Source organism: Neltuma alba, unplaced genomic scaffold (genome assembly GCF_004799145.2).
Source record: "Neltuma alba isolate B1F8T4 unplaced genomic scaffold, ASM479914v2 tig00011756_pilon, whole genome shotgun sequence".
Lineage (NCBI taxonomy): Eukaryota > Viridiplantae > Streptophyta > Magnoliopsida > Fabales > Fabaceae > Neltuma > Neltuma alba.
The window spans coordinates 775,203-801,841 of NW_021636384.1; the positions used below are offsets into that span (position 1 = coordinate 775,203).

The 26,639-nt window shown below is 30.0% G+C and overlaps 2 protein-coding genes across 2 annotated transcripts; one reads left to right on the forward strand and one right to left on the reverse strand.

Moving 5' to 3' along the window:
- Window positions 1–8,228: 8,228 nt before the first annotated feature.
- LOC114717615 (uncharacterized) lies at window positions 8,229–11,114 on the reverse strand. Its single transcript, XM_028902824.1, has 3 exons — window positions 11,040–11,114; window positions 10,455–10,896; window positions 8,229–9,219 (listed from the first exon to the last, which is right to left on the reverse strand). The coding sequence occupies exons 1-3, from the start codon at window positions 11,112–11,114 to the stop codon at window positions 8,537–8,539; spliced, it is 1,200 nt and encodes a 399-aa protein (XP_028758657.1). The 3' UTR covers window positions 8,229–8,536.
- A 4,622-nt stretch (window positions 11,115–15,736) lies between these two features.
- LOC114717628 (WD-40 repeat-containing protein MSI1) lies at window positions 15,737–21,575 on the forward strand. The gene is made up of 7 exons (XM_028902838.1): window positions 15,737–15,928; window positions 16,074–16,469; window positions 16,601–16,927; window positions 18,285–18,437; window positions 19,430–19,554; window positions 19,641–19,736; window positions 21,074–21,575. The coding sequence occupies exons 2-7, from the start codon at window positions 16,125–16,127 to the stop codon at window positions 21,297–21,299; spliced, it is 1,272 nt and encodes a 423-aa protein (XP_028758671.1). The 5' UTR covers window positions 15,737–15,928; window positions 16,074–16,124; the 3' UTR covers window positions 21,300–21,575.
- Window positions 21,576–26,639: the final 5,064 nt, after the last annotated feature.

Below are 26,639 nucleotides of genomic sequence, written 5' to 3' on the forward strand. Positions count from 1 at the left end.
TAGCATTTTGATTTTAGACAAAGTTTTAGTTTGGTTCTTTAATTTTAAAATGTATGTTTTTAGTTATTTAACCTTAAAATTATTAATCTTAAATGATATTTTTTATAATAATTATAGTTGTTTTGAAAACTAAATTTAACATATTAGTATTTGAAAATATGTCATCCATATTCAAGATCACATTATTATCACCTTTTATTAACAGTTTTCATATTAAAAGTATAAAAATATACTTTTTTAAAAAATAAGAAATTAAAATTAAATCTTGTATAAAATTAGAAGACTAGATGTCTAGTTCAGCCAAATATTTATGATAACGTTCAATTATAAAGATTTGATTTAAAAATTATATTAACCGTAATAAATATAAGTAGGCAGATCTAGATTTTCTTAGCGCAGAGAAAAGACAGATCTAAATTTCGTGTAAAAATTTAATGACTACTACAAAGTCAAACAAGCAGTAACAAGTAACAACCTTCGCACGGCCGTTAGATATTTTCCCGCCAAGAGGGTAAGGAAGCGTCCATTAGATTTTTTCATTATTAGTATTATAAGTACAGTAATTTTTTATTAAAAGTAATCCTATTCAAAATACTATTAAATACTAAATATAGACATCTTTTCTAATAAAAATTTAAATTTAAATTTATCATATTACGAGAGATTAATCATTTCTATTAAACCAAACTTTTGTTAGAGAGTGTCCATTAGATTAATTGCCAAATGAATCCCACCTCTCCGAGGGGCGTGTGACGTCTGAACCAATATTTTCAATTCCAAATGATGATGTGCCCACTACGATGTGGGAATATGTACTGTTGCCCTATTTTGACGAGGCTTGATGAATTTCAGTGCTATCTTTTTTGTGAAAAATCCCACATTTATACTTTTATACTCTTTCGGGTTTTAGGTATAACTACTACTCTAAATTTTTAATACTATCTTCTATATTCAATAGAAAAGTTAATTTGATATTCAATTACTCTAAATATAAGATCTCAATTCACTTTATCTATCATATTTATCTTTTTTTTTTCAAAATAGTCTTTAGTTACACATGTTAAAGGTTCTATCTAATCTACATGATTAGTAAGAATATTTTAAAAAACATAAGATCTATTTATTATAAATAACTAACTTAACAAAAATTTTTAATTTATTCAAATGAGTCAACTGGTTTTTATATCAAGAACCGAAAACTATATAAGAGGTAGGTAACTATTTTAGAGATATTAAGAAAATTAATTAAGGTAGTTATTTATAATGAATATGCATTAAATTTTCTAAATTATTTCTTTTTAATTATCTACATTGAAACTACTCCTTGGTCGGAACCTAATCTATAGAGATATTTTAGAAAGAAAATTATAAATTTCGGATTGAAGTATATATTATATTTGGAACCAAATCCATCCCTCTAACTATCTTTTACATTAAGGATGTAGTACAATATTTGGGATAAAGCATATTCATTTTATAAATTATACAATATACTTATTCCAAAAAATATCTCTTATCTCTTATCCCTATTTTTTTCCACTCATTCTCTCTTATCTTTTTCAGTTATTCTCTCTTTCATCACACTCTATAAATAAGAATATATTTAAAAATATTTTTTTACACATTTATTATCTTTAACTAATTTTAACCAATTTTTTTATATATTACTCCTAATTCTCAATATAAAAAATTATTTGACTTTTATTTTGGTTCTAAATATAAGATTTTAATTTATTTTTTTCATACTTATCTATTTTTCCTAAAGTAGTTTTTATAATAATGATAGTTTTAGCCAATACACTAGATTAGAATAATATTTTAAAAAAAACATATTTATTACAAATAATTAATTTAACTAATTTTCTTAATCTACTTAAATTTGTCAACCAGCTCTTATATTAGAAGACGTATTGAAAATGAAGATTTTAGAATAAGTTTTAACAAAAAAAATTTACTTAACTAATTTTTTTAATTTCTACAAATTTGTTACTTGACTAATATAACAAAGAGCACAGTGAGAATCTCACGTATGAAATAACATATTTTTTGACCACGGAATCAAATAACATATTAATTCAACAAATAATTAATTAATTTTTATGTCTAAATTAAAATTATAAAGAGTTGAAAAACAAACTGCTTATATCACTCTGTGAACAATAATGCAACTCCAACTCAAATAATTTAAATATCTCTTTTATGTTTCATTTATTTAATATACTAAAAAATAAATAAGAAGAAAGCTCAATCATATAGGGAATAAAATTGGGCCGCAAAATAATTTAATCATGTTTGTCTTTTAATAGAACATAAAGTCTACCGTATGATGTATCTCCAACTTATATATTCACAGAGATGGCGAGAGGACGTGGAAGAGAGAGAGAGTGTGGGACCCAGGAGTTGTCTGATTGCTTTTTGTCCATATTCATGTGGTCAGTTCTTCATGTGTTTTAAATTTTAAAGGTGACAATGTAGTACGGGATTACCACTGTCCATTTGAGGTTGACCTCAACGGGCTAGGTTGGGTACTGGGTTCCCCTATTATTTTAACTATCTGCACTACTTATAATGTCAATATTCCATCCTTAAGCACTATATTAATTAAGAGTCCGCATCAAGTGCTCACCAGGTGATGGTGATGAGCACCAGGGCTCATCACATGAGGAGTAATCTGGGCCATCCAGATCTAATCTGGACGGTCCAGATTTAATATTTTAAATAATTATTTAAAAATAAAAAAATTATATTTTAAAGAATAATAGTTAAAGATTATTTTTATTTTTTATCCTATACTTATTAAAATAATATTTAAAAAAAATAAAATAAAATTTGAACAACCCTTATGAGCATTAGGTGCTATACAAATTATTAATTGATACTATTATTGTTTTTTGGACATGGAATGATTAAAATAAGAAAAAACGATAGGCACAACAGGAAGCGTATGGATTTGTTTTCTCTCTTGCAATTGATGACTACATAGTTTATCATTATTTTTGTTATTATTTTGGATAAAAAATTGTAATCATTTAAATATAATAGCTTTTCATCGGTTGGCTGACATGTATTGTTTGAATCGATTATTCTATTTAAAAAAGAATGTATTAGATAAATATAAGTTGTATCCTTAAAAGAGATAATTAAAAGAGATAATTAATCCAAAGCTAAAAGATACACATTCTTATTTTTTATTTTTTTGGTGCAAAAGCTACACCTTCTCCTTCTTTTTTTTTTTAAAAAAAGAGATAATTAATCCACAGCTCTTATAGTTTCAACTAATTTTGAATCAGGTCCTTATTAGTTAGTTTTTTTCTTTTTATCAGGTCCTTATACTTTCACATGTTTTTAATTAGATCCTTGTATTTATTTTTCTTTTTATCAAGTCCTTATAAATTCACCTTATTTTTAATTAAGTCCCTGAATTTTTTATTCTTTATTTTATAAATTCTAATAGTACTATTATATAAACATAAAATAGTATATATTATTAATATTAGTTTATAAACAATAATATTCTAAAGATATTGAATTATTATAATGATTTTAATTTTTTCAGCAAAAAAATTAATTGTTCTAAAAAAATTTCCTGAATTAATTAATTCCATTACTTTTTTATTACATAATTATTAATTTAATTTAATTATTAATATTTTATATTCAATATTAATCTATTTAATTAAGCTCATATTTAATTAATAAATAAAAATTAAAACTATATGGACCTGATTAAAATTGGGAGAATTACAATGAGATCCCAAGTAATTAAAAAACAAGTCCCAGAGGTTGTCATTCTCACTGTAAGACTTGTTATTATAGGCTGCTCAGGTTGTTATTTGGGACTTTTTAGTGATTATTCTCTTATGTGGAACTTGAATGTAATTCCCTTAAAAATTTAGTGAAATTATAAGGACTTAATTAAAAGAAAAATAAATATAAAGACCTAATTAAAAAAAGTAAAAGTATAAGAACCTAATAAAAAGAAAAAAAACTATAGGGACCTGATTCAAAATTCGTTAAAACTATAAAGACTTACGGATTAATTAACCTTTTTTAAAATAAAAACTGATCAAACGAAAAATCATTGGCAACTACTGCCATCTTCTTTCGTTAACGCTCACCTCTTATTCAAAAGATAAAAATTGATCAAAGGTACAAAAATTTTATCTATCATATATTATCTCTGGTATTAGTTATAAGAATTAGTTGACTGATTTGAAGATATTAAAAAAGTAAGTTGAGTTAGTTATTTGTTCTAAATAGGTGTTGTCTTTTCTAAAATATCCTTACTAATCAAGTGTATTGGCTAGAACTACCATTATTAGAAGGATTACTTTAAAAATATATATATAAATATGAGAGAAAAAGCAGATTGAAGTTTTATATTTATGATCAAAATACAAATCAATAAGATTTTATATTAAAGATCAGAGGAAGTAAGTAAATTTAGCCAAAAGATCTGCAGGGGAATTGCTCCTGTTGTGTATGAGTAATGGTGACCTACTAATTTCTATGAACAGGAAGCCCAACTTCATCCTGGTTGAATGGATGATCAACGGCACATTTCTTATCAAATTAATTGCTTCCATTAAACCAGGAAAAAGGCGAGACTTCCGTACATCCTTTTCACGCCAAAATGACCAGAAATGTGAATTAGTAATTTTTTTTTTGTCTTCAATAAAAGGCTCAAGATTATATTTTAATACTTAAATATAAATGGCATATCAATTTACGGCGGGAATTTTTTTAAAATTACTAATCATTTTTTAATTAAAAATAATTAAAAAGATAAAGGTGCAAAAATAATTATAAACTCTTACCAAAAGCACATCCACCATTATACATTTTTTTGAGTTACAAAAGTGATCATAAATTTATAAAACAGAGAAAAATCACACGGTTGTTAAATTTGTCGAACGATCGTTATTTTTGTGGCAAGACCACGCTAATGTTATGAAAATAACAAAATGCCCCTAATCAAGAAACGAAAAAAGGAGTAAAGGTATAAAAAATTTTCTAATTTTTTAGTTAAAGTGCGCAAACACCATTTTTTTTCAAGTGCAAAAGTACCCATAACCATGCAATAAATTAATTCTTTCAATTTTAGCAAAAAAAATTATTAAATTTTATTATAATATTATAATACTAATAATGTTATGGTTAATATGTATGTTTTGTCTTCAAAATTTATATCAAGTTTTAATTTAGTCCTTTAAATTTATAAAATGTATTTTTAATCCCCTTAATAGTAGCACTGTTTGTCTCATTAACAAAAAATGTTGATTTAGCAAATTTAAATGGTAACTCTGCAATTAAATCTTGAAATATTGATGCTTCATTTAACATTTGTAAATTGAAAAGTATTTAAAATGAAACCTAATGAAGATGTGTTCTGATTTTTATTCTTAAGACCAACAATCTATCTTTCAATATATAAAGAATATTTTATTAAATGATTAAACACTAAGCGTGCTTTGTTAGCATTTAAATTCAGTGAGTCAGTATTTTTGGTTAATAAGACTAACGGTGTTAATATTTCTTACTGAAAATATACTTTATATATTTAAAAAACTAAATTAAAACTTGATATAAATTTAGAGGATCAAATGTATATATTAACTATAAAATTATCAGTATTAAAATAGCATGAGAAAATTTAATAGATTTTTTCGCTACAACTAAAAGAATGAACTTATTTGCATGGTTATGGGTATTTTTGTGCCTCCCAAAAAAAAAAGGTGTTTGGTGCACTTTGAGTAAATGTTTATTGGTATTTTTACATCTTTATTCTTTTTATTTTTTTAAGTTAAATGTATTTTGTTACTTCTATAATGTTAGCATGAGCCTCACCACGAAAAGTATCATTAGGCAAATTGCTCTAATTTGCAACTTCATATGTATTTTTATACTTGGGAAACACTTACAGTGGTGACCTAGGTGCACTTTAGATAAAAATTTATTTACATTTACCTTGATTAAAATGCAGCCTTAATGAACCTGAATCAACTTGAACAGGTTCTTCTTTTTCAAGGATGAAGAAGGGGATAACTATTTGGCTATATGTTGTTATTGGCATTGGTTTTAACAGTTTAATTAACATTACTTTGGTTGTTTCTCACCCAACAATATTATTCCATGCCATTCTTTTTTTAAAAAAAATAAATATCCCTTCGCCATGTAAAAGAAGTATGGATTCTTGAATTCAAAACGTTAAGCTTAAGCTTTTGTATGAGTTATTTGAAACTGTCTTCCACACACATACGAATAAATTCCACCCCCGAAAGGTCAAGATTCACTCACACATCTCTAGCGTATATATGACTTACTGTCATAAATATAAAAACTAATTTGCAGTGCAAAGTGTATTACAAACTAACTCTTATATTTAAAATTGGATATAGCATAATAATAACAAATAAATAGATGCCACATTTAGGACTGGATATTTATGAAACTGCATGTCCTAGTGATGAGAGCGGTAGCATGCTTTTCAAATCATTGGATAAGGCTAGTATCAAAGAAGGAAATGCATTGGAGATCAGGATTCTCTTGTCAGAATCCTCTCTCTCATTTTTTGCCCGAATTCCTTCTCCACCCTACCCTAGCGTAGGGAAAAAAAATTGGATGGTTCAGATAATATTATAAAAACTATTATTAAAATATTTTTATAAATTAATTTGTTTTATATTACACTTGCAAACTGTTCAAATTAATTTTTTTGCAATTTAAATTCATTTATTTAATAATATTATAATATTTTATAAAATATTACTCTTCTGGCCCTGAATATAAGACCTAATTGTTGAGTTGATTTTGGTCATAAATATAAGACCTATTTCTCATATTTATCAAATTTCTCTAAACTACCACTATGGATACTCCTTCAACCATAATCAAGTAAAAGAGGAAGATAGAGTATTAAAAAAGATGATTATGGTATTTTAGGAAAAACATGTCACATTTTTTATAATTAACTAACTTACCTAACTTCCTTAATCTAATCAAATTAGTTAAATGGGTCCAAATTAAGAACCGGAGGAGTACATCTAAACCATCCATTTGTTTATCTGAGGGTACAGAAGGGATTCACAGAAGGAAAAATGAGAAAGATAATTCTGAGAGGATCTGAATCCGGCCTCCTCAATTCACTTCCTCCATTTTTATAACTTACAAACCTCCACGAACAAGTTTAATTTCATCTAAAACAATTAGATATAACTAAAATTATGAATATTTATATCTCGTGTTAGGCTTATGGGAAAGAGAAAGAGGCTAGATCGGTCTTACCCTCATAAATGTACACCTCTTCATTGTATCCTTATTCTCTCATGCAAAAGCATAGAGCCCAAAGGAAAGAATTTGAGGGCTGCTATTTTCTTTTTCTACTTGTGTCTGTGGTGTTATTTAATTTGTGGCTAACGATAAGAAATATAATGACTAGACGGAGCAGGTACTGTGAGCCATCATATATACAGACAAGTTGGTGGGCCTTGTTCAACTGGGAGCCATCATACAAATATATATAGTGTGTGTATATATATATGCGTGTGTGTATATGTGTATGTATATATGTCCCCCTCATTCGTTGCTCAGATAGAGAAGGTGGCGTGGGCCATCATATATATTTGGCTAAACTGTACATTTGGTGCTTTAATTTTATAAAGAGTTTCAATTTGATCTCTTAACTTTAAAAAGTATAATTTTAGTTTTTTAACTCTAAAATTATTAACGAAAATTGACAACATTGAGATCTTAAATATAATATTGATAAAACATTCTTAAACACTAACATATTGTGTTTAATTTTCAAAAAAACCATCATTGTTACAAAAGATCACAATTTAAGCCTAATGATTTTAGGGTTAAAGAACTAAATGTATATTTTTTAAAGTTAAAGGATCAAATTGAAATCTTGTACAAAGTTAAATGACCAAATATATATTTTAACCTATATATTTATATCGGTCTTAAATATAAAAACTCAATAACTAATTTTTGAAAGCAAAAAAATTAGATAAACTAATTATTAGTTAAAAAAAATTACTGATTTTCTTAAAATATCCTCTTTAATAATTTGTATTAGAATTACTTCCTTTATTAAAACCCTCTTAATATGTTTAATTAATAGAGAGAATTTAAAAGAATTATGAATTTGAAAGACAAAATAAGTTAAGATTTTATATTTAGAAAAATAAACCCGTCCCCTTTAATTTTTTTTGCCAACAAACCCGTTTAGCAAGCTCTTACAATTTGAGAGCGGAGAGAGTACATATTATTGAGCCACAAAGTTCATAAATGAGCATATACATGCCCTTGTTACAAGTTTGCAGCATCCTTAAAGAAAGTATAGATACATCTCTTCCTGTGAAGAAAATGACTGAAGACAAAAATGAAAAGAAGCTCACCATAGTAATGACCACCATATGCTCATCACTATAATGTATGGTGAGGGTTTAGAACAAACAAGAAGAAGGAGCTAAGCCATGGCTTAAACTGTGAGACTGATCAGACTGATCTCTCTCACCGATGAATAATATTATTATTTAGGGGGAAAGAAGGAGATCCAGGTCTGAGCAGCAGTGAGAAAAAGAGCGAAAAAACCAGCAAGAAAAGCAATTATCGTCCATGGCGATTTGAAATACATATGAAAAGCTTGAGACAACCATGTCTTGTACCTCTTCTTATAATGCATCTCTATCTCATCCGCCACACTCGCATACGTTGAAGCATCAGTCCTCAAGTCTGTGGCTATGGTGTTAAACAGATTCGCCACTTCCTCATCGCTCCCAAGTCTGTTCAGCAGAACTCCGGCGGCTCGCAGCATCTTCACGTCGTCGGAGTGGTCGATGATTGTGTCGAGGAACTCAACGTACGAGCTGATCTCGTGCTTGTTCTCGAAATCCGGCAATGTCTCGTAGGCTATGAGATTGAGGTAGGTTGGTGCTGTAATATTGTCGACCACTATTTTGGGAAGTTTGAGTCTTCCACCGAACCAAGTGGACTGGAATGAGATGTCGATGGGGCTTACTGGTTTGCTTCGCTTCACTCGAATCCCTGCTTCTCTTAGCTCCTTTACGTTTCTGTATGTTCTTGATCTGTGTTTGTGTTTTGATTTGGTATCTTCCGGATGAAAGCCTCTCAACATTTCGCTGCGAAGATGATGAAGAAGATGAGGAGGAGGAGCAGGATGTACGAGTCGCACCTCAATTTCTTTACCTGCGGCTGCATTTACATTTGTAGAAGGGATGAACATGTATAGTCCAATGCATCCCCATCACTTTTCAGTTGAAAAGTGGAAGAGATTCCCAAAAAAAAAAAAAAAAGAGCTATTCATGGAATGATCCACAGAGGGGTCCAACTTTTTTCAAATATATTATGAGACTTTAACCATTAAATTTTACTTTCATCTTACCTGGCATCATATAGTTCTCTCTCTACAAAACAGCCTGGGATGATCTACTCATTAAAAATGGGAATCATTTTGGGTGTTCATCAAGTTGCTTATCACTTTATGATTTAATAATTTAAATTAATTATTTTTAAATAAGAAAATTATTTATTTTGGAAAATAAGAATTTAAAGATTATCTTTATTTTTATTATATAATTAGTAAAATAATTATTTTACAAAAATAAAAATAAAAAACTAAATTTGGATTGTCTAGAGATATAGATTTGATGAGTTTGGAAGTGATGGGCACCCCTCACTCATTCTGTTAAAAGGAATGTATATTGTGTTGGTTGCGTGAGTAGATTCCTTGGGAAGGGCTAGGGATAGGTGAATAAAAAATTCTAATACTTTAACTCTATCACCACTGTTTAATTACACTAGACAAAGTGTAATTCAGAAGGTCTAAATGATGATAGAAAAATATTATATAACAATGGAATGTAAACTTGGTGAGAGTAAGCAGTGTACCATGCATACATATTTACATAATTATTTGCAAAAAAAAAATATTTCTGCTAAAAATACATTTTTAATAATTTGTAATGGAACTGTCATTGATTAAAAAAATGCATTTAATATATGTATAATTAATAAGGATAATTTAAAAGAAATTATAAACATAAGAAAAAAAATGTGAATTAAAATCCTATATTCATATAGGAACAAAATAACCCCCATGATTAACCCCTTTCTTTTGTTTAGCATGGAAAGAGAGTATATAACATATTTAGATGGATATGCACTTCATTCGCAAGAAGAGAGAATAATATAAAAGAAGTGGGTCGTCCTTTTGTTAAACCTACATAATCAGAAACGGGACCTACCATTTGTCTCTGTCTGTCTTTACTTTAGTCAAAAGTGAAGTTAAATTTATGCCATCCAATTATAGAATAAGGTGTAGACTTCATATGCATTCATATGCCTAACTGAATATGCACACATACACATTGAAATAGAAATAGAAGAAAATAATAGTATGACATAGAAATAGAACCATATGTTCTCACCAGTCTCCTCGTCCTGCATAGCTTTTTGCATCGACGACAGTCTCTCTGGTTTATGCACCGAGAAACGTTGAAAGCGACCAACAAACATGTCTATGGCTCTAATGACGAGGTCGTCATCATTTGTTAAAAGGCTGAGAAGTTGAAAAGGAAGCTGGTTCTCCAGCAAGAGCACGTCCTGGCGAAGAAGAGCCAGCAGGTCAACCTGAATCTTCAGATCTTCAGGTTTATGGAAATCAAATTTGAGCAAGATTTGAAGCAGTGAACACCCATCCACGAACAATATCGCCGACAGTTTCTCGTCGTCCTCGAAATCTCCAAGAGCATCTTCTGTGTAGAGATCTTTCAGATCCTTAATGTTCTCAAGAACCTTCTGGTGCTTCGCATCTTTGTCCTTCCCTTGAAGATACATTGATGCCCACATGAACTTGAACTCTTCTCCTAGCTGCAAATGTGGTTTACCATAATGAATTGGACCAAATGACACAAACCTGGGAAAGTAATACTTTCCAAAGTTCTTTCGATTTCTCTGATGATGTAGGACCCTTTGTATCTTGGGCCGTGGAGTTTGATGATGATGATCATAACCTCCCTCTCCATATTTTCCAGTTTCCGCATTTCTTCATTCAGTTTGTTGAACATATCGTTTGTGGGATTTGCCATCGTTCATTAATGTTGTTTTGGTTAGCCTGATTTCTTCATTTATATAATATTGAAGTTTGGTAAAATCTGTTCAATGAAGAAGCTTTACAAAATGGATTGATATGGAATAAACCTTAGATAAGGAACACAGGATTTTCCAGCTTTGTTAATATTTCAAGTTTGGAACTATGCTCACTTTTACTAGAAAAAGTGATATTTTCTTTTTTACAATTAACCATTACTCTTACTCCATATTCTATCTTCCTGCACCTTTGCTTGGAATTGGAAAATGGTATATATGTAGGAGACAAGCTTGAAATTAAATATTATATTACTTTGAACAACCATAAGAAATTCACATATTCGACCTGCTTTATTGCCACCTATACTCGTGTGCTAGCGCTTCCATTCAATTTTAATCGAATTTGGATTCTCTCCGGCCGTTTTCTTTCCCTTCCACTTCAACTCCACTTTCCTTCTCAACCACTATTAATCATTAGAATGAAATTTGTGTGATCCAAATTTAATATTATATTAAATGACTTTTAAAATATTCTTCATTGCAGTTTTAAATTGTCCTGGTTAAAATTTAGTAATTTAAGTTCTTTATTTTTATAATTTAACACATTATTAATAATTTTTAAAATATTGAATCTAAACAGGTCAAATTTCAATCTAATGCGGTTCAGACGGAAAATAGAGGGAAAAAAATAAATGGGAGAGAACTCAAATCCACTTCAATTTTGTCACTTTAATTCTTTAAATATCACATATTTTTACAATTAATGTTTCATCCCCCTCCCTCTACTAAAGTAAAAAGGTCTACATGCATGAAATTGTAATATCACCTCTGATTCTTAATATGAGATTTAATTTGTATTTTAAAATCTAGTTTGAATTACACACTAAATCTTATATTAATTAAGAATAGGAAGTGGTACTAATCATTTTCTTTTACTTATGCATAGCAAACTTGACATTCACTAAGAAATATTAATGATAAATTGTTTTGGACCCTTTGGGCTTTTCTTCGTTGAGGTAGACCCACCAAGCCTTATTATAATATCCTCCTCCAGGTTGCCGAATTCCTTGTGGGCTTAAAGCAATCATTTTAAAAGAAGGACGTTGTAAGACCAATACTGTGCGGGTCTTTTACCAAAAAAAAAATTGAGTTAAAAAATTTTAGCCAACCCCCTGGGCAACTTAATTTCCAACAGCCACCATAAGACTCTGGAACTTATTTCATATCATTTGACAATTTTTTTTTTCTCTTCATTGAATTTCAGGTGAAGTTGTAAATTCTCATATACTTGCTAATCGTTTAATTTATGTTATAAATATCCTTATTTCAATTGTTCATGATATTTAATTTTTCTCTCTACAGAATCTCAAATGAAATTGTAAATTCCTATATACCTCTTGCAAATTGCTTAATTTGTGTTGTAAACCATTTTATTTCAATTGTTCACAACATTTAGTTTTTGTCTTTATAGAACTTTAAATGGAGTTGTAAATTCTTGTATATCTCTTGCAAATCACTTTATTTTAGTTGTGTGTTCAGACTTAAGCACTTGCATTTGTTTTGTTGTGTATATATATATTTGCATTATATTATTAAATAGATTGGATAGCTTGATGATTATAACTTTTTTTTGATGTATTAAGAGGTTATCCACCTTTTTTTTTTGAAAAAAAAAATTCTGCGGCAGCAGGACCATCAGAGCTCCAAGAAGGTTGATCTTTTTTTTAAAAAAAAAAATGCAAGGGCATAATTATATTTTTACTCATAACATTTAATTTATTTTGGTCTGTCAAAGGGATAGAATGAAGTTTTAAAATCTTTTGGGAGCTGTTAGAAACTAAGTTGCTTTAGAGGAGATTGACTGAAAGTTTCCCAAAAAAACTATTAGGGACATCAAGCTGAAAATTATTTTTCAATTTTTCCCAAAGTATGTCTAAAATATTTGGGGGAAAAAAGGGAAAGAAATTGTGGGTAACTTGTAGTCTGGTTGTAGTCCATATGCTTTTAACGAGTTTTAGTTTTGGTCTTTACATTTAATGACATTAATTCAAACAAAATCCTTAGAAAACCAAAAGGATAAAAACTATGATTTGAAACTACATAATCAAAATTAAAATTCAATCAAATTGTAAGCGTAAGTAATGATATTAATCCTAAAATCAATTATTAGACCATCAACCATATTTTCTCCATATTCTTTGAGTGCATTTAGATTAGTGTTGAGTAACATAGACTTTATAAAATTTATTTATAAACATAATTAATTTACTAAAGTGTTTGGCTAAATTTTTTAGGAAAGTAGTGAATGAAAAAGCAGGTAATAGTAGCTCATGGAATAATCATGATTTTTTTGGGTTCATATTTGATATGGTCATGTATAGTAATACGAGGATATATTTGGTAAATTATGAGATGCTCATAACTTCGGTTTATAATTATTTTGGCATGTGTATAACAATTATTTGTATATTTTGCTAAATTTTTTTTAAAAAAAGATATTTAAATAATCTAAATTTTTATTTGGGTCATTAAATTTGTCAAAACCCCAATTAGGTACATAACCCAAATTTTTTTTTAAATTTTATAAATGACTATAACGCCCTTTTTATTATCAAGGGTAAATATAAATTTTAGTCTCTCAAGGTTGCCTGTATTTTGGTTTTAGCCTCTCAAATTTTAAACCATAAGTTTTGGTCACTCAAGTTTCTTTTTATTTAAAATACTAAAATAGTGATCCCTATAATCCAATAAGAAATTAGACCATTTTGCCTTTAGAGTGACCAAAACCTATGATTTGAAATTTGAGGGACCAAAATCAAAATGAAGGTAAATTTAAAGGACCAAAGATTATATTAATCCCATTATAAATACAGAGAGATGTTGATTTTCTATCAATTTTGCGTTGTGTAAGAGCTTTTAACAAAGAAAACTTGGCATTTACTAGCACAAAATTGTAATATCAATCAAGGAGGCAACAAAGAGTTAATTTTTCTATCAAATCTTCCTTTCTTGATCTTAATAGTTTCATATGCTATCTTGATTTCTTCATTTTTCTTAATTTAACTCCAGTTCTTAATATAAGAGCTAGTTTGATTTTTAATTTGATTTTAAATATAAGACCCCAATCTATTTTATCTATCATATTTATTTATTTTTTCTAAAGTAGTTCTTGTAGTAGTTATACATATTAAATGTTTCATCGAATAACACTTGATTAGCAAGAGTACTTTAGAGAAAATAATACTTATTTATTATAAATAACTAATTTAACTAATTTTTTAATCAATTTAAATTAGTTAACTAGTTTTTATATTAATGACCAGAGGTAGTAATAAGAGACAGAATCACTATTCTAAATCAAGAAGACTTATTATTGTGAGACATGCAATAAAGTTGGTCACACAATAAATATATGCAAAAATCCAAACTGGTATTGGAATTATTTGTACAAGAAGATGAATATTTTGAATGGTGATTTTTTTTGGTTTTATATGGAATTAGAAAACAATCATGAATTGCAAGTTGTTTGTGTTAACTATGTTATTGAAGTTATTAATTTTTAAGGTTTTGCATTGTGATCAAATTTTATTTAAAGACTTAATGCAAGTATGTTATAAGGACATAAAGTTATTAATTCAGAATTAAAACGTGTTAATTATGGAGATATAAAACTGTTAATTTAGAACTAAAACTCGTTAACGGTGTAATTGAATTTGTTAATTTATAAGGTTGTATTATAATTAAGTTTTATTCAAGGATTCAATATAAGCGTATTACAGAGATATAAAATTGTCAAATGAAACATGCTAATTTGGAATTCTCTTTCCATTTCTAATAAAACAGACATTAGAGTCATTTTAGAAAATTTTAAAATTTCTCTTTAGATCATATGATTTGATTAGGAATTTGACAAATCTAATAATCTACATAAGAATTTAAATTATTTAATTTTCTTAAGGGATTCTTCCTATCAATCAATCAATCAATTATATTCTTGAAAATTTGTAATACTCGGTTCGTTTTAAAAATGGGTCGGGTATAATATGAAGACATCTGAATATATTTAATTGATAAGATTTAAATAATATATTGATTGGGATTTATATATATTGAATTAAATGAAGAGTATCATTATTAAATGGGATTTCAATTTGAGAGTCAAATGAAGGAATTAATAACTAATTTTGAGTTTAAATAATATTTTAATTGGGATTTGAATATATTAAATTAAATAAAAAACATCATAATTAAATAATACATCAATTGGGGGCTTAAATAGAGAAATAAATAATTTTAAATTTTTATATGGTCTTCTTAATTTTTAAATCTCTAATTCAAATCTTATTTGAATGAATAAAAAAAATTACATACCTTAGATAATACAATTTATTATTATTTAAAATTTAATTAAATATTTTAACCGTACATCACGAGAAAAAAATCTCTAGTTTATATATATATCTCTAAAATTTAACTTTTGTTACGAATATTTATTTCTGAAATAGCTCTCACTAATAATAATATTCCTGTTTTGACCAAAAAGAAAATTCCTCTGCTGGTACTGTTTCAGGGCATGCCCTTGCATTGTATTGTGCGGCGTAAGTGATATGGGAAGTTTAAAATCATCTGCAGATTTGCAGATGTTGTCTGTGCTTTCGCTCATGGGAATCCAATCCCATTTTTGGCTTCCGCAGCTTAGGGTTTAAGATGTTTTGTCTCTCCCATCAAGTATTTTCTTTTACTATCCAGCACAGCATTAAGCTATTAGAGCGCCAAAACTCTTGCACAGTGCTGAGCAATTCTTGAACTCCAGGTAGAAGCTGGAAATAAACGTTATTTTCTTTTTCTTATTCACTTTCTTGAAGTTGTTGTGGGTTTGAACACTAATTCGTTTCTGCACGGGTTTGTGACTTGAATCAAATTCGGCTTGGTTTTCTGCCTCTCCAACTCCCTTCCAGTTTTTGGCGGGAAACTTGCAAGGAAGTGAGAGAAACAGAGAAAATCAGGCGATGGGGAAAGACGAGGAGGAGATGAGGGGAGAGATAGAGGAGAGACTGATAAATGAGGAGTACAAAATCTGGAAGAAGAATACGCCTTTTTTGTACGATTTGGTGATAACCCATGCCCTAGAATGGCCTTCCCTTACTGTGGAGTGGCTTCCTGATCGAGATGAACCTCCGGGGAGGGATTACTCGGTCCAGAAGATGATTCTGGGCACACATACTTCGGAGAACGAACCCAATTACTTAATGCTTGCCCAAGTGCAGCTTCCTTTGGAGGATGCCGAGAATGATGCGCGCCATTATGATGACGATCGCGCTGACGTAGGCGGATTCGGGTGTGCTAATGGCAAAGTAAGGAGCCAATCTATTTGCGATACTTGTACTTTATTGGTCGATCTCCATTAAGATGGTGATCATGTTAACTCGTGATAACGTGCATGTTCTATTAATGTTTTGTCTAAAGAGATGTTACTTTTTCATAGGTACAAATAATCCAGCAAATAAATCATGACGGAGAGGTTAACAGGGCTCGTTATATGCCTCAAAACCCCTTTATCATTGCCACCAAGACAGTTAGTGCTGAGGTTTATGTATTTGACTATAGCAAGCATCTATCTAAGCCCCCTTTGGATGGTGCCTGTAATCCTGATTTAAGGCTAAGAGGTCACAATACTGAAGGATATGGTTTATCATGGAGTAAATTCAAGCAGGGTCACTTGCTTAGTGGTTCTGATGATGCTCAGATATGCTTGTGGGATATTAATGCGACTCCTAAAAATAAAACCCTGGAGGCTATGCAGATTTTTAAGGTTTGTTTTTCTTTTTGATCCTGGATTAAAGTGTTTACTCATTATATTTAAGCTTTACTTTCATAGTTGTCTGTGGTTTTTTACTTTTTCCGTCAAGTGGAATCATTTTTCTTTTTGGATGCGTTTTTCTGCGTGATGGTTGTGCTAGTAGTTTCAGGTGTACTACAAAAAACCCTCATTCCTTGATGGGATTTCATGTGAGGGCCTGAGAGGATATGTTAGTGCTAAAAGTGATTTTATTATAGATCTTTACCTAATAGCTTAAAATTTGTCGTTAAAATAATCTTTAGCAGCTTAAAGCTATCGTCACTCCAACTTGCAACTAACAACAGTGGACATCTTATATGTTGCTAAAAGAGATCGGTTTTGAAATACTGGTTTGGGACTTTTGGAGCATGGGATATTTGGAGGGAGAGTCAACTGTCAAAATGTCAAAAAACTTTCTTTGAGTAAGGAGGAGTTGGAATGGGTATCAGGCTTGGGTGTTACAGATGATATGCTACTAACGTTTCGGAAGTTGATGGTTTTATTTGTAGTATAGGACGGGTCAACAGGGTCTTTAGTTGTCTTAACTAGACTTGTAACCTGGTCTAAAAATTATGAGTTCCCCTCCCCCCCCCCCCGGGCGGGCGGATTAAATATATGTCTTGTACTTGGTGTAACCCAGACCCTATTTATCAGACTCTGGACGTTTGTACATGCCAAAATGCAAAATACGCTATATGGTTGGATTTGCTTAATGCATTATGTATCATGGTCTCCCTTTTTTCCTTAACTTAAATGCTCTTTACTTCACTCATGCAAGTGACCTTTTAGCACTTCTGGTCCCAAGGAGCTACCCAACCCTCCGTGAAGGGGTGTGCCTTTGTTACTATCTTTTCCCAACCAATTCAAATGTTGACATGTGAGTGTTTTTATTCCTCACCAACAAGATACGACTTTGCCATCTTGATGGGGGATGAAAAATACAATTTTGACTGGGACTGGGGTATCTGATTTTATATTGTGTATATATACAGGATATATAATTATATATATGTAGCGGGGGTTCTAAGCCACTCAATCATGGAAGACGCATTTGATGTGTTCTTTGACAGGGCTTATGGAAGAGCTAACTTGAACCTAAATGTCTAAAAATAGTTGCTAACTGAATAGATTAGTTTATGCTACTTCCATTTATATGCCTTCATTTGTCACAGAAAAGAGTCAGGGGCATATTAATATCGTACTAGAGATTTTCCTTGTACTGTACTTAAACCTTCTGTGAACATAAATCATAAGTAAATCATTTCCCTTACTCTCTAATTGTACTGCACAATCTATCTTATAAACTCAGTGGCTTATTGATTTGTAACAGGTTCATGAAGGTGTTGTGGAGGATGTCGCATGGCATTTGAGGCATGAATACTTATTTGGTTCTGTTGGTGATGATCAATACTTGCTTATATGGGATCTTAGGACTCCATCAATCAGCAAGCCTGTCCAATCTGTAGTTGCTCATCAAAGTGAGGTGCATGTTAAGGACTTTTTTTAAATGCTTTGTCAGATTTGTGGTTTTTTATAAGTATTTCAGACCAAGATATTTGTGTTCACTTTTCATATGCACTCTTTTTATGTTAGGATAATTTTATGGCTTCCTGGGAATGAAGTTACTTAAGTGAAAATCAATGTGAAAAATCAAGAAATGTTTTTGAAATCAGCATAGTCTGTGTTTATATGACTATTTAGATGGATTGATACTTGGCAGTGGCTGTTGAAATAACTGATCCTTTGGTAGTGTACAATTGTTTAGTATGACCAAATGTGGGAGAGGAATAGGAAAACAACTTATCAAACCCAAAAGATAATTCAGTTTATGTTGCATAATTTGGTCAAGATTTACTTATGGCATATATAGTTCTTACATTCATGTATGCTTAAGAGAGTATCATCCAGTATATCATTCATCTTACCAGTTAAGAACATCTCATTTTAATTTCTCTTAGCTTGTGCATTTCTTAATATCTTACCAACAGTTTTTGTTAAAATTGAGCCTTTTTTGTCCCACAGAAAACCTGAGAGAAATTACAGTATTATACCTAAAAGTGCAATATGGTTTTTTGTTTTTTTTTGTTTTTGTTTTTAAATTACCATTATTGACGATTTGCATGTGATTCATGAACTTAACTGCATTGTGTAACAAAACTCCTGAATAGTTTACCATTACTCTGTCTCTTATCTGATAGTTGGCTTGCTGGAATTGAAGTCAGTATTATGACATTGTTGACATGATGAGCCAAATAATTGGTTCTCGTATGCATGATTTTCTAGCCAATAACCATTGAAAGATGACCTGGCCATTCTTCAGGCATACATTGTGTTTTTTCACTTTGATGGCCTTTTCATGATTAGGGTGATGAAAATTTCCTCTAAGTTTCATTTTTTATACAACTGGGCAACTTTCTAACATCTTTTATATGTGAGACTTGCTGATATAACTTTTTATGTGGAATTTCTTACTAGGTCAACTGCTTGGCTTTTAATCCATTCAACCAATGGGTTGTTGCTACTGGTTCTACTGATAAAACTGTGAAGTTGTTTGATCTACGCAAGATTAATACTGCTCTTCACACCTTTGATTGTCACAAGTAACAATCCTCCATGGCGAAGTTTTAATTTTCTTCTAGTGTTTTTATGCTACTTTTACCTGAAAACTTATTCTTGTTTACAACAGGGAGGAGGTTTTCCAGGTGGGCTGGAATCCAAAGAATGAAACTATCTTAGCTTCTTGTTGTCTTGGCAGGAGACTCATGGTGTGGGATCTTAGCAGGTATTGTCTAATGGAATCACCGTCTGAAGTGTTTGTCATTAAGTAATGTGACCTTAGTGGATTGCGTGTGTCTACTTGTTTACATATTATTTTACTGATTTATCATTTCTTAATGCATTGTATTGCGTTCATGTGTGCATTTATAGTTTAACAGTATGACAAGTGGGGAAGATATCAACTAAGGAGGAAAAAGGGAACTAGCTGGAAGTCCTAAATTTTTAGTGAACATAAAGGAGTCTTCTGTGATCTTACAAATCTTTTTATCACTCACAAAATTTCCAAGTCTAAGGAGTGAAACAACAGTAAATTTTAGCTGTCCCCATTTTTTAGAGGACCTGCAGTTAACGTTTGACACTTTTGACTTGTCCTTGTCAATAATTATTCTAAGGATCGACATGAATAGGTGTAACTATTTTAATTTCAAACACGTTACAAAATGGGGATCTGACCCAACTCACCAAACGAAGTTCTAGAGCTTTGGTGAGACTCTGGTTCAAATTTTGAACTCTAATCCATTGGCGCGCTTACGCTGGGGGAATGCAGTATGCGGATCACCTAGGGTGTGGCTCCTCAATTGCGTGTCAACTGTTAAATTTTCCTCTGTTGGATTAACGAAGTTCTAGAGCTGTATAAGCAATATTTGGAGCCATTTTGTATGATAATAAGCATCAAATCCAATAAGAATATCTTTGGTTGGAAGATCACTTGGATGGTGGAAGCCTGGAAGGTAAAGTGAGAACAAAGCAGTGACATATTTCAATACATCAATGTGATGCATCAACTATCGCAGTGGACCTTCATCCCTAAGAAGTGTAATTGATTTTTCAGAGAACCCAGGCTGGGTTAACTCTAAATTTTGTACAAAGATAATCTATTGCATTTGTAGAAATTCAAGATTCAATAATTCTCAAACTTATTTTATTTAATGAAAGGAATGTTACAGTTATAGACAATACAAGAGAAAAATGGCCTCTTATTCCAACTAAAACACGAAACTTTAAAAGTGAGATAATATATCATCATATAATGAGACTGGAACTCCGTGGAAGGGTGCTGTGCACGCATTTCTATGATGCAGTTGGTTAATCTGGAATGACCACGTCTGATATGGCATCTTTTTGACTTTAGATATGTTATGGGACTCTGGTAGTTTGTTTAGGGCTTCTTTTCCAGTCTAATGCTTGTAGATGCAGTGATTAGACAAGCTTTGTAGCATTTTTGTGGATTGATTTTCTGACCAAAATGGATTATCCAAAAATAATGTTGCAATTTGCTGATTGCTGGAGCTAGAATTTTTTCTCTCTCTCTGTATCTGAGTATTCTCATTGAATCTGTAGGATTGACGAAGAGCAGACACCAGAAGATGCTGAGGATGGTCCACCAGAATTGCTTTTTATTCATGGTGGGCATACAAGTAAAATATCTGACTTCTCATGGAACCCATGTGAGGATTGGGTTATTGCCAGTGTTGCCGAAGACAATATACTTCAAATATGGCAAATGGCAGAGAACATATATCATGATGAAGATGATCTGCCTGAAGAATCAACGAAGGCTCCTTAGTATTATTTCCATTGTTCTCTAACATATTAAAAGCTTGGGTGATAGTATTCTGCACTTCTCTCCAATTCACCTAGGCAGCTGAAGTTGGTCTCTTGTGGTGTGATTCCGGTTTCCAAATTTGTCTATGCTGGAAATACGTAATAACTGGTTAAATATTAGTTTTTAGTGCAGACGTGTAAAATGCCATCCAAAAGCTCTGTTGAACATTTTGCGATGTGAATGTAATTAATACAAGGCTTAGATCTTCCGAAAGTTATGAAATTTGCAGTAAATCTCCAAGCGCATCTTCTGTGTCGAGATCTTTCATATCTTTAATTTTTTCAAGAATCTTATGGTGTTTCGCATCTTTGTCCTTTCCTTGAATATACACTGATGTTCACATGTGCTTGAACTGTTCTCCTGGCTGTAATTGTGGTTCACCATAATGAATTGGACCGAATGACACAAACCTGGGGAAGTAATACTCCACAAAATTCTTTCGATCTCTCTGATGATATGGGACCCTTTTTTTATCTGGGGACGTGAAGTTTGATGACGACGACGACGATCATAATCATCCCTCTACATAATTTCCTGTTTCTGGCTTCTGCATAGCTTCATTCAGTTTATTAAACATCTCATTTGTGGGATTTGCCATTGTTTAGTACTATTGTTTTGGTTTGTCTGAATTCATTTATACATTATTGAAGTTTGGTAAAAACTGTTCACTGAAGCCTTACAAAATGAATTGATTTGCCATTGTTTAGTACAATTGTTTTGGTTTGTCTGAATTCATTTATACATTATTGAAGTTTGGTAAAAACTGTTCACTGAAGCCTTACAAAATGAATTGATATGGGATAAACCTTAGATAAGGAACACAGGATTTTCGAGCTTTATTAATATTTCAAGTTTGGAACTATGCTCATTACTACTAAAAAATGTTTTTTTTTTTTTTTTAAATTAACCATTACTCTTACTGCATGTTCTAGCTTCCGGCAACTTTGCTTGGAATTGGAAAATGATATATGTTTAGAAGGAGACAAGCTTCACCTTAAATATTATATTACTTTGAAAAACAGTAAGAAATTCTCCACCTGCTTTATTGCAGCCCATACGGGCGCGTCCATTCAGTTTTAATCGAATTTGGATTCTCCCGGTTTTCTTTTCCTTCCACTTTAACAATAATTTCCTTCTTTTTTTTTTTTACCAGAAAACAATAATTTCCTTCTCAATAATTATTAATCATTAGAATGAAATTTGTGTGATCCAAATTTCATATTATATTAAATAATTTTTTTAAAATGTTTTTCATTGCAATTTTAAATTGTCCTAGCTAAAATTTAATAGTTTGAATTTATTCATTTTTTTGTTTGAGCTTAGAGTATTCACTGCCAGTAGCAATAACTAATTTCCTCATATCATAAACTTTCCAAATGGACTTTAGTGTTGGCCAATAGACTCTCTTTATATAACCCAGCTAAATGTCAATTGTATTAAGCCTCATGGTTAATAGTTTGAATTTAATTATTTTAATAATTTAATATTTTATTAATAATTTTTAAAATATTAAATCTAAACTGTTTAAATTTTAATTTAACAATTGAAATGGAAAGGGGAGAGAGTGGAAGGAAAGTAGACAGAACTCAAATCCACCTCAATTCTTGTCATGGCAAAAAAAAAAAAAAAAAATCTGATAAGTGTGCAGTTACCTGGTTTTACCTTTGAAACAGACTCTAGACAATCACAATTAATATTAATTAATTTAATTTTAATTAATTAATCCAACTTTTATTCGGCTTTATAAAATTGTTCAGCCCATGTCAGATTTTGCGTATGTCCGAGGAAACAAACTCCAACCCATCTCTCTAGCATTAGGAGGGTTGGGATCTGCATTGTCATTGGACTATTGGCATAACTCATTTTAACATGTTTCATTTGCGACACCAAGCAATGTTTGGGATTGAGTCATATCACCAAGATGGGATGAAACAATGTCATCTCTTTCATGGTATTGGAAAATCATTTATGAGATTGAACATTATTTTTAGCAAATTATTCCCATAATATTTCAGAAACTCTTATTTTTATTTATCATAGGGGTATATGAGTTTTTGTGTAACTTATGACTGATTATAAAATAAAATTAATATATTACCTCTGGTCCTAATTATAAGACTTGGTTTGTAGTCTACAAACAAGATCTTATAATTAGGACTAGAGCTAGTAATCATTTTCTTCATATATTACCTTATATCAAAAGTAATTTTGAAGCCCCATCCCCATTCTCACTCTCATTCTCAATATCATTTTCAATCTCAATCTCAATTCATTAAAATCTAGTGCTGCCTACCAAACATGGTCTATAACAATTTGAGTATGCTTCAAATACCGCAAACAAAAATATAACATGTAGCAAAGAAAAATGCCAGAAGAAAAGAAAGCATTTCACCATAAAATGTTTTAGAGGAGCATCTTGAGCATGAAGCACATGGGCTGCTCTAGACTCTTACAGCTTGAACCTCAAATGTTTTTTTTTTTTGTTGAAAAAAATCAACAACTCAGAAAGCCATTAGAAATTAATTCGAATGATTTTCCACATGAATCATCTTATTATCATCGACCACCTTAGAAGAAGAGGGTAGCCATAAGCATTAGGCTTGAACTAAGCTAGCAAGAATATTAGCATGCTCTATAGTTTTCCAGTGAGTAAAATTATAGTGATATATTAGGCTCATTTAATAAGAAGCAAAATTCATAACTCAAAATATTTAAAGACAAATTTAGGAAGGATGATATATGCATACAAAAGATGAAAGAAGATAATGATGAAGATAAATTAAAAAGTACGCAAGCATGTAAAGGCCACAAAATATGATACAACTATATACCTATTTTGCTGCAACTTGATATTTGGTTATTGAACCATTTACCCAAGCAAACATTCTTATCTAACATATAAAATCAAAATAAACTTTTGAACAAGAGGGCACCCAATGAGATATGTAAAATTTTTCTTTAATCATTTGAAAATTTTATTTTATGTATTTGAATTGTTTTGAATTTTTTATATTCATTTTTTTTTTCTTATTATTGTGTAGAGGAATAATTCTTGGTGTATTCTAAATGCAAAATACAAAAATAATTCATGAAAATTTAGGTCTATTGAATATTCTTATAAAGAAATTAGATGCGACATATGTTGTCAAAATCTGTGATTTTAGCAAGTCGTTAAAGACACTCTGAACTAAATGAGCTTGATAGAGCTGATGTCAAGAAACATAGTTGTAAGTAGAATAACAATAATTTATTTTTTAAAAAAATATTTATATTAACTAATAGCTAAAACGTTTTCATGATATAAATAGTTGTATAAAGAAGGGAAAGGGAAACTATACGTATCAAGCTTATAAGTAATTTAATAAATTAACGCTAGGTTCTACATTTCGTACCTGTACTTGAATGGAGATGGAGTTTTTATAAGATAAAATTTTACTTTTGATATATTTAAACATAACAAATGTTTTGAAATGAAGATGCATACTAACAAATACTCTAAATTAATTTTTTTTATTTTGGATATATTACGCATATTCAAGATTAACTTATTGGGTGTATCCAATCCTCTCGGGTACAAGAATATCAAAACTTGACTCTGATACTATTTTTTAGGCCTTCTGATACCGTTTAATGAGCTCAAGCTTTATTTTTCAAGTTTTTAAATTATATTTTCTGGGCCTAAAACAAATTCAGCAACATAAAATAATAAGATGTTTGTACAATGGTAACCCAAAAAATATAATGAAACCTCTGCATGTAACATTTAATATTATAAAGGTTGAAAATTTTAAGCTTCTAAAACTACTTAAAAGTAACTATCTATATTTGATATGGGAAGTTGATAAAAGACATCGAAGCAAAATCTACATTCTAATATATTTAAAGGCAAATTAATGAAGGATAATATATGCATAAAGAAGATGAAAGAAGATAATAAAGATGGTGAATTAAAAAGTATAAATGCAAGTGAAGACCAACAAATTATTATATAACTGTATGCCTATATTGCTTTAACTTAGTATTTGGTCATTGAACTATTTATCCAAATATTACAAGCATTCCTGTTAACTAAAAAAATCAAAGTAAACTTTTGAGTAAGAAAGATTACCATACAAATTTTTTAAAAAATTGATAAGATATGTAAAATTTTTCTTTGATTATTTGAAAGTTTTATTTTACGTGTTTTTATTTAATTTGAATTATTAATATTTTCTTTTTTCTTTCTCATTTTGTAGAAGAATAATTCTTGATGTATTCCAAATACAAAACTTAAACATAATTCATAGAATATTACTATAATGAAATTAGATGGTAAAACTTTTGTTATCAAAATATGCGATTTTAACAAGTCGTTAAGTTACTATAAATCAAATCAGTTTAATAGAGTAATTTTTTTTTACACATTTAGTTATATTGACTAATAACTAAAATGTTTTCATAATATAAATAGTTGTACAAAGAAGAAAAATGAAAGACTATATGTGACAAATTCCTGAACAATTTAATAAAATAGCACTAAGTTTTATATCCTATACCTATACTAGCATGGACATGAAGTTTTTATAAGATAAAGTTTTATTCTTGATATTTTAAACACAAAAAGTGTTACCATGTCAGGATACATGCCAACAAACACTCAAAATTAAATATCTTTTATTTTGGGTATATTAAGCATAACTCAAAATTAACTTATTGGGTGCACACAATCCTATAGGATATGAGCTATCAAAATTTGATTCTAATACTATTTGTTAGGCCTTCTGATACCATTTAATGAGCTTATATTTTATTTTTAAAGTTCTCAACTTATATTTTAGGTCTGAAGTAAACTTAATAACATAAAATAGTAAGATTTTTATATAATGGTAACCCAAGAAATCTCCCCATGTAACATTTTTTTTTACCAGCACTCCACATGTAACATTTAATATTGTAAAGGTTGGAAGTTTTAATTTTTTAGAACTCTTTGTAAGTACCATTCCTTATTTGATTTAGAAATTAAAGTTGATAAAAGATATCGAAGCAAAATCTACATCATAATATATTTAAAGAAAAATTAAAGGAGGATGATATATGAATAAAGAAGATGAAACAAGATAATAATAATGATGAACTAAAAAGTATAAGAGCATATAAAAACCAGTAGAATATCACATAACTTTATGCCTATTTTGTTACAATTCGTTATTGCTTTACGGTAGTTTGACTATTAGAGACTTGTAATTGAATTTCTTAAATCTAAATGACAAGAAAATTGTTTTACTTATAAGTCCTGCTGTCCAGATACGAGGGTATACCTAA